A 14,368-nucleotide genomic window follows, 5' to 3' on the forward strand; every position below is an offset into this window, starting at 1 on the left:
GCAGAATTTAAAGAGACGTACAGTAAAGGCACAGGAAGCTGCATGTGCACTGGCCCTCATTGATTAGCATTCATTACATAAAGACAAGATGCAGCAGAAAGGAACTTTTTTCAATAACATGCAAATTAGACTACAGTTTTTTTAGTACTTAACATGTTGGTTTGAAGAGGCCTATATCACCTCTTACTGTTATTGTTGCTGCTGTAACAGCAGCAGAAGCACTACTGGTCTTACTATTAATAATTTCATACCTGGGGGTATTTGTGATACTACAAGTAAAGGTACATGAATTAGTATAATTGACTTTTAATGTACAGGTTTAAATAATATATTATTGTTTTATAAAACTGAGAAATACTGACAAAAGTGTGACATAAATGTAAGCACACAAATTCAACTTGGGGACAATCCAGACACCCTGTACCTGGTTGCTAGGTGGTTACTAGGGTGTTTCGGATGGTAACGATTAGAATAAAGCAACAGAATAGTAATATTACGTATGTGCCATTGAGCACTACCCAACAAACAAAACCCTGAGAAAATTTTCAGACACTTAAATCTTTATTCTCTAGTAGCTCACTTCTTGCTGAGGTGGCGCGCGACGTCAGACTTCCTGAAGCCGTCCAAGTTGAAGAGACGTTTGGCAAGGCGTTTGGCGGCCGCCATGTCGGCACGGTGGCTGCCGTTGGTGAGGGTGTCGCTGCTGCCCAGACCCAGCCTGTCACTGAGGTCCTGGTCCAGCTCCGAATCTGTCGCCAGCCGGGCCTTCTCCCTGCTAAGAGAAACAACAAGTGGTTAAAATCAGACTCAGAGAGATGGATGGAGAAGGAGGGGGAGGAAAAATGAAGAACATAATGTCACAGAAATTCAGGAGTGGAATGTGGGACAAAGAGGGAATGAGGAGGACAATAGATTGGTAAATTGATAAAGCAAGAGAGGAAGTGGTGGGCCACACAGCTACAATAGAAGTCAGTGACCTTCCCTGCACTGACTTTGATACTTTCACAGTATTAGTTTAGCACCTAGACCTGTGTAATAATCAGAAAAGACATAGAAATCTAACTTCACACAATATGGGACCTTTAATACTAATATCTGATTTATGCAGCACTGATCAGTTTCCAGCTGTACTTATGTTTTATGACAAGAATAGTAAAATACATAGGGGGGGACATGAGAACAGGCTGAGGAAGAGAGAGTCGCTGAGCAGAAACATAAATATCTGTCAAATTAAATAAGATTAGAAACCATGCATGATGAATGGGCAGAGATAAAAGAGGATTAAAAGAGATATTGATGAAGAGATGAAACGCAGTGGGAGATTATAATAAAAGTGGAGAGAACAATAATGAATGAGTGCGAATATGCAGGAGTAAACAAAGCCTATATGTTCACATGAATTTAGCCGCAGGTATAACAGAACATATGCAGATCATTTCATCTTTAAGTGCAACATTTGGCATGATTATACACTTTAATAACTGCATTCAAAATCTGTTTTCTTCCAGCTTCCTGGATTTCTGGTTATCACTCCCTAATTAAGCCCCTTCCAAGCATTAACCGGTTCAAAAGTGCCAAACTTATTACATCTGAATTATTCTGTGATTATAATTTAAGCATGTTATGTCACACTGAGCTAAAAGAGAACTACTTTTCTGCCTTCTGCTAGAATATGGATTAAGACAGAAACGAGGTCTCTGAGTTCATTCACTTAGAATTCGACGTGATGCTGACATTTCCCGCCGCCGTCGAGAGCCGTGTGACCATTCGAGTCGCGCCAGCCCGACAGAGGAAACAATGAGAGTCCGACAGCTGAGAGTTTCTGCTCCGAAAGGCAAGAAACTGCAACACTTCCTCAACAAGCCAAGCTCTCATTTGGATTTTGCAGCATGAAGAACAAGCCAAGAAAACCCACAGTCCCAGAGCTTTGCTTCCCACAATTACACATCCTTATACTGCATATGAGTCAGGAAAAATCACACAGGAGCAAACAGTAATTAATAACACAAGCTGACTGCCAAGAAAAGCTACAAAGGTTCAAAGGTCAATGGGATCAGACTTGTTTTAAGCTGCACTTGGAAAACTCACTTTCATTGTGAGGCTTTCTTATAATAGCTTTTTAATCTGGCAAACATATTCATTATTATTATTGTTATATAGAGGATTACCCTCTGGGGAACATGAATGTCTGCACCAGAGTGCAAATTATAAAATGACAATCAGGGAACACAGTACAGTGCAGGCACATGCTTCAGGTGTTACAGTCATTACAGTATCCTGCTTTTCCAACTAAAGTTGTCAAACAAATGAAGTGGAGTGGAAAGAGCAACATTTCCCTCTGAAATGTAGGAGTGGAAGTATAAAGTAGAATAAAACAGAAATATTCGTAAAGTACAAATACCTCAAAATTGAACTGCATACACTACTTAAAAGTACTTAATTCCTTTTCACCATTGCTAATACAATTACTTAGCCTTCAGTACACATGTATTTTACTATTGTTCAATTACCCAACCAGATAAAACTACTGAATTCCTAACTGAAAACAAATGGGGTGCCTCTTAAAAGGCTAATATCGAAAAGGTAAAAGACTAACTAAACCACCACAGCATCACTAAAGACTATTAACATGAAATAATAAACTGGCTAACATTAGCGTCCAACCATAGAAACAGTCTAATTCAGAAACTCTGAAGCTGAGAAAGTAAAGAATATTAATTTAAACAAGTTAAAAAGTTACTGCTACTTACATTTACCTACAATGTCTCAATTTGCTTGTGCAATGCAATCGGGGGGGGGGGGTTCAAGTCTTAATCAGGGGGTCAGACTCACAGAATATCTGTACAGTACAATTGCAGTCACTTAGTTTTCCCAAATGAGATCTACTCTGCATCTATACTCCTTACACCTAAGAAGATCATTTGAATTTTCCCTCTGCCCGAACGAGATATTCACATCCTCTTAGATCCATGTCAGACAGGTGAAACAGGTTCCTGGGTGGACACCTACCTGTGGCAAGACCGCCTAACTGTCAAATACCTCTCCTCTCCCACTGCAGAGGAACCATGACAGCAGAAGACAGATGGCGTCCTCATTGGCGTCCCCTGACCGCCACCTCGCCTCAGACTGCTCGCCCGGCTGCCCCCTCCTCTCCTCCTGGCCTCGTAACCGGAACGCATCCCTCTGGAGTCCAGAGAGCGGGAGCTAGCGCAGAGCAGCACCTGTAGTCGCTCCCGAGAGGCCGGCAGACTTTGACATTCCTCTGCTTGGTTTTGAGTCTGACTGAGACTTCATGTGTCCCCCCCCTTTCTTCTCTCCTCTCTACTTTCTCACTCTCCCTCTGTGTTTGTTGTCATTTGAGCCTCACAGCAAGCCTCCTTCCCCCAAAGTGGACGAGCTGTTTGTCCTGCAATGCCTCTCCTTCTCTATCTTTTTCCCCGTCTGTTTGCTGTTGTTTCTGTTCTTTCTTTTCACTCCTCCCTCTCTCTTCTCCCTCCCTGTTCCACTGTGTAAACTCAAACTGTCCCCTGCTGACCTTGGATTCGAAGCATGGCATGAAACTTGGCTTGTCTGTTCCCAAAAAAAAATCCCCCTCCCTTGTCTTTCTACCCTCCATTCATTCCTCTCTATCTCTCTCTGAGTCTCCAATTACACTCACTACACTCACTTTGCCCATCCTTTGGGTGTTGTACAAATTCTAGTCCACCTTGTTTCTGGTATGAGCTTTTAGCACACCTTCAGAGAAAACAAAGATACGAGGAGTCAGGTTTAAACTCAATATCCACTGGGCGTGTGCCTCTAAACTGTTTCCTCAACAACTATAACTGCCCTGAGGGGGAGAATAGGTGGCCTTTTGTCAGGGTCTGAGGCCACTGTGGAGCCTGTTTAGAGCATACACTTCACTGGGGCCTGAAGGAGTGTTCATAATCATAAGATTAAGCCGGCACTCCGGTTCAGGCTCCGCCACCTGGTGGCATTGTCTAAGTGCCAGCACAATGCCAAGAGGTCCTGAGATAATTCCCAGAGTCAGCCTCTTGCTTTAAACCGAACCCCCTCTCAGTCCACTGGGCAGCTCTGCACAATGAGCCACTGTCCAATGGTACAGACCATCTGAAAGGGGTGATGTGAGGGAAGGAGGAGGAGGAGGAGGAGGGAGGAGGAGCAAGAAGAGGAGGGGGTAGGGGAGTGAAATTCCAACTTTTATCAAAGTATGGACAAGCCCTCAGAAATATTTTCCTCTCACTCCTGGATTCCACCGCTAGAAAGGCTGCTCAGGAAAGTGCGATAAGACCGGTGCTGAGCAAACATTTACACTCACGAGTTCAGTGAGATTTGGTTCTCGTATAAAGAGTTTTATCAGGAAGTTGAGAGAAAAGAAAAGCTTAAGTGTGAGTTTGTGTTTATACACAAACAGAAAAATTAGAAGAAAATGAAGCGGCTTTGGTTTTAAGCTTTCAGAGAATATTTCTACATGAATCAGCTGATAGTTGAGACTGGATTCCTTTCTGACACACACACACACACACACACACACACACACACACACACACACACACTCTCTCACACACACACACACCACTGACATACCTCTGATCCTGCTGCTCAAAGTTGACCACCTGCATTAGATTGAATCTTATTGGGGGGGGGGGGAGCACTTGGCTGCATTATTGTTGTCCTCTTCTGCCATCTAGTGGTGTAAGCAACAAGGTGACCCAGTGCAGTCACTCTACCTCTGCAGTGCTGTCACACTAAGTTGGGGTGACATTCACGAAGCCCGGAGTCTTCCTCACCGTCACACATAAGCACTGTGTAAGACATTTTCACGAGTTAGCAGACACAGACAGACTGTTGTCCCACAGTTCTCTCTGTCTCTCTCTCTCTCTCTCTCTCTCTCTCTCTGTCTGCCATACACTGTATCTTGCAATAAGGAGGATATAATATGGATTAGGAAAGCTGCTGTTTTGCTATAAAGTAATATACTGTATACAACCAAGACACACAGGATTCTGGGAATGAAATAAAGCCTCCTCAACTGCAACTGAGGAGAGTCAGAGTGAAGTCTTTGGGACTGTAGCAGTCAAGGTGAATCCCACTTTGCTGCAGCAGCCATCTGCCACTGTCTAACATGCCTGCACCTTACACACACACACACACACACACACACACACACACACACACACACACACACACACACACACACACACAGACCAACAAAATCCCACACAAATAAAGCATTCACATATACATTTTCTGCAAAACACCCACAGATGCACGTGCATGTACACACTCAAACGTTTAAGAGACAAGGAAATATGCACAGATGGACACACACACACACACACACACACACACACACACACACACACACACACACACACACACACGGCAGACAGCAGTTGGACCACAAGCAGCCTCCTAGCGACCTTCACTCTGAGCTACTCCAGAATAGCACTGCAGCACTGCTCCGTTCAAGGAGAATGACACAGACAGAGACACTCGTTCGTCTGGAGACTGACAACAGCCCATTAACAAGATCATGACCTCAGACAGGGGGCAATAAAAACTGCATTAATACTGGATTAAAATCAGAACTGTCATTTGGAGCTGCTTCCTCTGTAACAGCTGTGTGAACAGTTTGTTCTAAGGAAACATGTTGACATAAAACTAGTCTTCCTGTATGATTATTTCAGACTGGAGATAAATAGATAAATAAATAACAGACATGATGACAAATGATATTCAACCACAAACATGACCCAGATTCTTGATGAATCATCACAGCTTAGGTCATCTGTGTTTCAGTTGTCAACGCTGTCAGCTACATGCTTCACGTCCTGTTTGCATTGGGGACTGGTATCTAATCATCAAAATACAATCATCTAATTGTGCAAAAAAAAAAAGGCTTTCTCAGCATCTTTTCCATCAGAAGATCTTTACACTACCTCCCCAGCACCAAATGAAAGACAAGGAGAATGTTGGGAACAAATTGCACATTTAGCAGTTAAAAAGCGATATATTTCCCCCAGGAGTCGGTCGAGACCAAAACAGAGCTAAAAGGAGAGTGAATTCTGGGCCTTAACAGATTTGCCAGATGGTAGGAAACACGACTTCAAATTAATGATAACGGATGTCTAAAGTTTTGTGTTTATAGCTTGTTGCTCTAGCTATAAGCTGCCAAAAAAAGAATGAACGCAGGTTTTAGTGCTGTTCACACACATTGATATTTACTGTGACTACTTGTCGTGCTAACTCACCTTGGTAAAGAGAAGGACGGGTTGCTGTACCAGCTGCTCCCCAGCTGTGCACACTCTCGTCCTCTGGGCGGCGTGTCATCTGAGCCGCTGCTCAGCCTCTCGCTGGAGGGGGCTCTGGTGGCGTCCGAGTCCCCAGTCATGGTAAAGATAGAATCGGACAGACTAGGTCTCTCGTCATGTGCCAGCGGGGCAAAGCTGAGCTGCACGATCTGCCTGGCGCTATGGCAGACCAGCCCGTGGATGGCAGGGGTTAGCGTGGGCAGGTCAAAGGTCAGGACTGTTTGGGTGCTCGAGGTCAGCAGCTCCTCACTGTCCAGGCTGTTGTATGACGTCCCCTTGGCTCGGTGAGACTCCATGATGCTCTCAAAGTGGCGGCTGAAGGTGTCCTCTGCAGCACATCGAGGACCAGAGACCAAGATGGGGGATTTCAGGGCCGGGTGGTGGTTGTCAAAAAACGTTTCCATTGGCCTGGACAGGGAGGGAGGTTTTAGTAACACTGAAAGAAGACAGCTGTGTTTATAAAGAAAAGACTAAATGTGTAACATCTAGAAAAAGGAGCCTCCAACACCACTGAGTTGTTGTGTATCTTTGATTTGTGTTTAATTTATGCAAAAATGCAACCAAACATGTTTACTATCTACTTGAAAAATAGGTTATGGGTGAGAGCCAAACTCTGGATCTAAATATAGGTCGGCCTCCACCACAGTGTTGTTGCACTTGTATGTGTTTACAGGCTTGTGTATGACTGAGTGTGTGTGTTTCAACTGCTTCTGTTCACCTCTTCAGAAGGTGTCCAAACACCTCCGGCTTCTCCTGAGCTGCATACTGCTGCTTCCTGTTGTCTCCTTGCATCCGCACACTGGCCCAGCTCACCATTTCTTCCTCTTCCTCGTCTTCCTCCTCGTCATCTTCCTCCTCTTCCTCCTCCCTTCCACCTCTTCTCTCCTCTACCCCCTCCCCATCTGTCCTCCGATAAGCCAGACCCCGCAGAGGGCTGCTGCCTGTCCCTGAGGTGCCCTGCACGCTTCGGTTACTCCCAAACGCAGAGTCGGCGTCGTCCTGCTCAGCCAGCAGCACCTCGTCTATGTCCGTCTCACGGTAGCAGCGCAGCGGGACAGCGTCCAGGTCGGTTTCTGAATACTTGAGCGTCCGGCGAATTATCCCGGTTTTGGGTGATGTCCCGATGATGGTTGGGGGAGGGGTCACCAGCTCTACCTCCACATGCTGCACCTCATGATTGGCAGAAAGCAGAGGCAGGGAGGTAGGGGGAGTCGGGGTGGGAGACTCACTGGAGTTACCACTGGGAGGAGCTGTGGAGTTTTCCAGAGAGTCTGCAGATAAAGAAAATGAAATATAAACTCAATAATTTGACTTAGATTTGACTTGTACTTAGATCATTTTCTTCCTCTAATAGGAGGTCCAGTATCTTAAATGACAAGTAAAAGTCTGGGTTGGGTATTGAACCTTAATACTTTTTTTTGGTACTGACTTTCTTGGAAACCTTTTTTATCTATTGTATTTTGATAATATGATCATAATGTTTTGAATTCCTTGCATTTATAATAAACTGTTGGACTGTATAGTGAAATCAGAAACAACCTCAGATATAATTTTGCTTAATTTAAAGGATAAGGCTGGTGATATTCTGTCTTTTTCTAAGTCAACAAATCTCATGAAAATACTAAAACAAACAATGTGTTAATCTATCTATGAAAACTTTCTCTAACCTGTCTGTGCAGCTGTCAGCCCAAAGTCCTTTCAAGATGCAATTCTTTAAAAACAAGTGACAAGGCAAACAAAAAAGGCAAAGTAATATTCTAAAACAGCTAGTCACTGTAGCTTTTGGCAAACATTAATTGAACAGGAGTAAATAGTACGTTTGCTGGGGACTATTTTCAGCAGGGGATTAATACACATTTGGCGTTCTAATGAGTATTTGGGGCAGCAGGATGGTGTGTGTAATTGAGGCAAAATAAACTACAATGTGTGCACACATGGTGATGAGGGAACATGTCACATGTCAACATGCAACTCTATGGCACAGAGGAATAAGATATATCAGGCTTTGGATACACACTATACTTATTTTGGGTTTTTCATGGGATTTGTTGACCATTACAGACAAACAACAATCATGTAAATTTTAAACAGTATATTATAAAGCCAATGTTCTCCTAAGCTTATGTGCAGTAACTACAAAAAATTGAGGTGGTCATGTTCTCACTTTTCTCCCCCCTGCTAGCAGCCTCCTCAGCAGGGGTCCCGAACAAAAACTCCCACTTGGCACGTGCAATCCTCTGACAATGGAGCGAGGGCACAGGCACCGCACAGGCGCTATCCGTCTGAAAGACAGAGAAAAAACAGAGGCTAGCTCTGCAGTGCAGCATGGAAGCAAAAGTCAGACATTTACATTTATTCACTTCCTTGCAGAGTTAGGAGAGATCATTACCACGCTCATGTCTGTGTGTTAAGTATGGCGCTTGAGCCATGAAGCAGTAAACTTAGCTTAACATAAAGACTGGGAGCAGGGAGAGACAGCTAGCTTGGTCCTCTCCAGAGTTAAATAAAAAAAAATATATATAACAACACATTAAAAGCTTATTAGCTAACATGATGCATCTATGTGTCAAGCTAACTGTTTCCCCCTGCTTCCAGTCTTTTTGCTAATCTAAACTAACTACCTCCTGGCTCCATCTCCATACTTAATGCATAGACGTGAGAGTGGTGTACAATTTCTCATCAAACTCTCGGCTGGAAAACTAAAACTTCAAATATTTATTGCTTGAATTGACTGAGAGTCTGATACAAATTTGACTTGATGAGAATATGGACACCATTCCCTAGAGCCAGCAGGTGCTCAGTTAGCTTAGTATAAAGACTGGAAACAGGTGCAAACAGCTAGTCTGGCTCTCTCCAGAGTTAAATTTAAAAATACATCTACCAACACCTTAAAAGCTAACATGATGCATCTTTAATCAACACAAAGACACACAGAAAAGTGACATATTGTGGTTTCACAGGGAGTTACGTGCCAAGCTAACAGTTTTCCCCTGCTTCCAGTCTTTACGCTATTCTAAACTAACGATATCCTAGCATTATCCCCACACTTTGTGGTCGGACATAAGAGTGGTGTCCATTTTCTCATCAAACTCTCAGGGAGAAAAGCAAAAGTTTTTTTGATAGAATTAACTGAGAGTCTGATATTAATTTGATTTGATGGGAATATCGATACCTCTCACTTGTCTTTGAAGTATTAAGCATATGTATGAAGCTAGAGCCAGCAAGCACTTAGTTAGCTTAGCTTAAAGACTGCAAACAAGTGGAAACAGCTAGCATGGCTCTCTCTAAACATCAAAAATACACCTACTAGCACATCTAAGGCATTATTTTTTTGTCTCTACACAAACCAAAGTGTACAGTGGATGTGTAAACTTTGGTTTTTAAAGTAATACAGCCCAAGATTTAGATGAGCTGGTACATTTTTTAATTTTGGACAGATCCATGCTAACTGCTAAGCTAAACTAGGCTTAGGCCTTACCGTTGTGTCGCAAAGTGCGGCTCCTGTCGCCCAGCAACCTTGACCGCATGTAACTTTTTTCACAAAAACTCGATGTTTTAAGGCCCTTGGTTTCAACAGTTATACCGTTAGCTGTTTAGCTAAGCTGAAACCCAATACTGACATTTAAAAGGCTCTCTGTCTGTGTTTTTTTGCTGCCATATTATTTTCATCATTGGCAATGATTCTTGGGATAGGTTGGGCCATAAAGGATCCACCTGTTGGATTTCTCTTTGACCACGAAAAGAAGGACACGGTTTTCGGCTGCATTTGAAGGAGCCTTCGAAATGGGGCAGCTTTTTGCACCACTGTGATGCAATTGCTCTTCAACTGCAGCCCCTGAAGGACGCAGCCCCTGATTAGGATTTTGGGTGTTAATATTCTAATCAACTCTCAGCAATTAAAGTGAAATAAGCATATTTCCCTAAATATGAAACTATTTATTTAACTCTACAGTATTTACATTATATAAAATTATGCAATTTATCAAAACAAAAAGTGCATTTTGTAGCTTCGTAGCTTCACCCAGTACTCACCTGTATTCCTGAGGTGGCAGCCCCTGTCTCGTTGCTCTGGTGACTGGACTGGCTGGACTCTGGGGAAACACAGTCCCTGTCCCCCAGGCTGCCCGTCACCCCACTGGAGCTCCGTGAGGACGACCCTCCCATCGCTCCGTTCTGCTCTGCCTCTGGAGGCTCCTCAATCCTCTGCAGGCGAGGCTGCTGCCCAGCCCTATATCCCTCCACCTCATTGCCTTCTCCTTCCTCTTCATCACAGCCCTCGTCCTCCTCTGGGGAGTCCAGCACCACTGGTCCCAGAAGCAGGATCTCTCTCCTCCTCTGCTCGGCCCGTTTCTGCTGAGCCGTGGGGCTGAGTGGCCTGCGACGTTGGCTTAATTGACGATTAGGAGGTCGGTCATTGTTGGACCCAAATCCAGTCTCAGGGCTTGGCCTTGGGCTGTTCTCCACATGAATCCCCCACAGGTGCCTGGTGGTCCAGCTGACCGGCGCCTCCTCAACACTTTGATTGATAAAGAGCCTACGAGCTAGCTCAGTGCAATCCCCTTTCTCAAAACAGCTCAGGTCTCCTCTCCTGTCCAGGCTCGGGGACCAGGAGTCTCCGGTGTACTGTGGGGTCTGGCGGCGGTGTAGGGTGGGGGTATCTGGTGCTCGGAGCTCAGCTTGGAATAGTCTGGGGTCCCTAATGGGAGAGCTGAGCTCAGTGGGAGGATGAGAGGGACGGAGAAAACGTGAAGGAAGGGCCGGTGAACTCTGAGCTGCTGATAAAATTGAGCTCTGATGCTGGGATTTCTGAACGCAGACCTCCTGCTGAGTGTCATAGTTATTAAGGGAGTTTGTATTATGTGAATGTGACAGCAAGATCGAGTTTTCAGGCTGGTGCGAGTCTGTGTTGTCAGTTGCTGGCGTGTGTTGATCATTTAAAGGGATGTTCATCTTAAGCGTTTGCTTAGACTGTTGTGCATTTGGAGGCGAATTGTGAAACTCTCCAGAGATCGAGCTGCTTGCATGCTCGCCTAAAGCATTGTGCAATGAGGACTTTCTTGCCTCTGTGAAAATAGAAGATACTTTGGTAGCCTCCTCTGCTAGCCGACGAGCAACTTCGGGGCTGTGAGCTGGAGAGGAGGATTTACTGTCGCTTAACTGGTTCAAGCCCTCGACTACATTATTGCCAAGTTGAAGAATTGCTCCCTGCGGTGAAGTGCTCCTGTTGAATGTCCTCCTTTGAATGTGTCTTTTGGTGGCTGGGCTTCCGGCCACAGCTCTCTCCTCTCCTGACCAGTGAAGAAAGCTCTGGGGCTCCACACAGGACCCAGGCCTCGCACGAGGAGACTGCCTGGACTGGGAGGACAGCTGGTCTGACGCCGGGCTGCGAGGCAGCCCACAAATAGCCTGGCTCCTATCTGTGACGTGGTCTTTGGGGTTTACGTTGATGTTTTGCCGCTGAACAGGCGACCCAGCCCAGGACTGACAGCGTGGCTGTTGACTGTAGCGTGAGAATGATGTGTGCTCAAGTGCATGGGCCAGTTTAATCCTCAGTAAAGGGGAGCCAAACTCCTCCACAGCCCTTTGGGTAGCTGCCCTGCCGATGGGGTCCAAGGGTGGTTGGCGAAGGCCTGGAGAGAACGTCTGCTGGTGACTTCCTGGTGACCGGAAAGTCAGTTTGGGACTGGAGCTGCACGATGAATCAGGACTCCCAAACCAAACTGGGTCACTGAGCCGTTTCCGAAAGTGGGAGGGGGTGGATCTTTCCTCTCTGGTCCCTCTCTCGTGCACAGAGTTGCGTGGGCTGCCAACGGTCTGCACATTGGACTTCTCAACGTAACTAAAGGTGACCACTGACCGCTTCCCGCTGCTGACTTCCTCCTCATTTAGCCTCCGACAGTTGGGAGGCGTGTGAGGGATGGCGACCTTTCCTGGAGAAGAGTGGCTGGCAGAGGCTCCATCACAGGGTAAACTCCAACGTTTGCTGACCTTCGGTGAGCTGCTGGCTTGCTGGAGCTGAAAGCTGACGGTGTTTCGAGATGGAGACTGGCTGTGTGTGCAGTCCTGGACCAGACGATGAGCCGCGGAGGACTTGGTGACTGCCTGGCAGGTCGTCTGGGTCGCCAGCTGAGACAGGAGCTCTGCAGGACTGTCCTGAAGTGCACGCCCTTGAGCAATCCCTTCTTCATTTCCCCCAAATGTCCCTTTCCCTCCATTCTGATCTGGGGCAGACCTCACTTCCACATACAGATGAAGGACTTTTCCAGACTGGGACATGACCTCCTCTGGGCTCGTAATGAGGACAGAGAAACAGAAATGGAACAGGGAGTGTGTTGAACAGAGCGAAAGAGACAAAACAAAGGAGAGATTCTTCTTTGTCCTCTTCTTCTTTTATTTGTCGGTTTGGTTTGTGTTTTTCTGCTGGTGGTGCTTGTCAGTTTATTTTTAGACGGTCTTTCTTCTCCCTTCCAGAGTATGTGTGTGTGTGTGCAGGGCAGAGACACACAGGTGGACAGGCCAGAGGACAAACATGCCCGTGGGACGCCTCTAACAGCTCCCTATTCTTCATACCTGTGAATGAAAGAAAGGAGGAGTTGTTATCTTTTCTATTCTCAGAGGACACAACATACACACAGGATGTGTGAGTATTTGTGATGCAAACATCCACACTGATATTTAAGTATAAAGGCGACAGTGTTCTATGTCAGAACTGCTTGTCGGATGGTCGAGTAGCTCCAGAAACCTCCTCTACACCTTTCTGATGTCGGATTGGGGGTTGGGGCTGTGTCCGACAGTCACACCCACTTCAAGCCGTGATTGGTCAGCTTTGCAGAGGTGAGAAAGGATCCAGGGATTGAACTCTCTAGCTCCCTTTTTTTGTTAACTACACAACTGTTTCTGTCATTTTTCATGTGAACAACAATATCTAAAAATATGTGCTGTTATCTCCGTTTCTAAACGGTATCTATCGCTATCTATCTCTACGACAGCCAGACTTTCATGCCCCCTTTGAGTTTGCATTCAGATCTGCTATAAACACCTTTGACTTTAAACATGTCATCAAAGATCCTCTATATAGAAGAAGTCTCAGGCATTTTTAACACTAATTTATGGATTACTTGTCCCTGCCAAAAGAATACAACAATAGATGACACAACATGGATACAGTACAAATTTGCACCTTTTTTGCTGCTGTTTTTTTAATCTACTAATGACATCTGATCAGCCCAGTACAAAGTCATGTCAGTTTAATAAGTAAGTCAATCCAAAAATAACTCTGGTCCATCTAAACATCTGGTTATCGGTTGGCAAACGATGTCAGCAGTTGACAGATCTTGCGAGAGTATGGCATTGAGACAGAAGCAGGTCTCCAATAAAGTTAATTTACAATTTACAAAATTCTACTATTTTTCCTCTTGTCAACAACTCAGATGAAAAGACCAAAACCAACAATGCTTTTTTTCCACCTCTCAATACTTCATTCATATTTTTAATTATTATGAACATGTAGTTTCCTAAAACAGCTGGACCCCTTAGTTTTTAAGAAATAAAAAAGGTAAAGGTGTGCTCAAATATAGTCAATGTTAAGATGCAAGTATACCTAGACAGTCATGAGTTTGCCCTGGATGGCGTGAACTGAGGCGAAGACATGTCTGAATGTTTCAATTTTAATTTCAGTTGATGAACTTACAGAGACAAGAAGAAAAAAAGGAGGGGGACTGGAAGAACTTAACAGAAAGAAATGCAGAGAGTCACATTAATGCACACAAACACACTCCATACACACTGGTCGGAGCACATATTGCTAGCAAGCTAACAAATAAATTATATTATTATATGTATGTTATTATTAGCACAGAATATAAAAAAGTGAGATAAAAATTTTGCTTTTAGAAAAATTGCATTTACAGTAGAGAATATTCCCAGCAGCAGGACTGTATGTGCGACTGAAATATAACATAGTCAGCTGCAATTTTTCTCTCTCCTGGCAGCTTGTTCCTTAAAGCCCCATAAATAACATGAACACACAAACCGAGGGCTGTTTGACGTGTTAA

At 44.7% G+C, this 14,368-nt stretch overlaps 1 protein-coding gene across 1 annotated transcript in view; it reads right to left on the minus strand.

The window, feature by feature from the left end:
* LOC111655436 (uncharacterized) overlaps positions 1–12,861 on the minus strand; it is a 56,141-nt gene extending 43,280 nt beyond the window's left edge. Inside the window, exons 1-5 of the mRNA XM_023406844.2 lie at positions 10,347–12,861; positions 8,479–8,596; positions 7,033–7,585; positions 6,255–6,722; positions 581–775 (exon numbers count right to left, since the gene is read on the minus strand). Of these exons, the coding sequence (XP_023262612.1) occupies positions 581–775; positions 6,255–6,722; positions 7,033–7,585; positions 8,479–8,596; positions 10,347–12,590 (3,578 nt within the window). The 5' untranslated portion in view covers positions 12,591–12,861. The remainder of the gene's footprint in view (positions 1–580; positions 776–6,254; positions 6,723–7,032; positions 7,586–8,478; positions 8,597–10,346) is intronic.
* Between the last annotated feature and the right edge of the window lie 1,507 nt (positions 12,862–14,368).

The sequence above is a fragment of the Seriola lalandi genome, unplaced genomic scaffold (assembly GCF_002814215.2).
Source record: "Seriola lalandi dorsalis isolate HSWRI2012SDOR001 ecotype SW California unplaced genomic scaffold, Sedor1 jcf7180002054317, whole genome shotgun sequence".
Classification (NCBI taxonomy): Eukaryota; Metazoa; Chordata; class Actinopteri; order Carangiformes; family Carangidae; genus Seriola; species Seriola lalandi.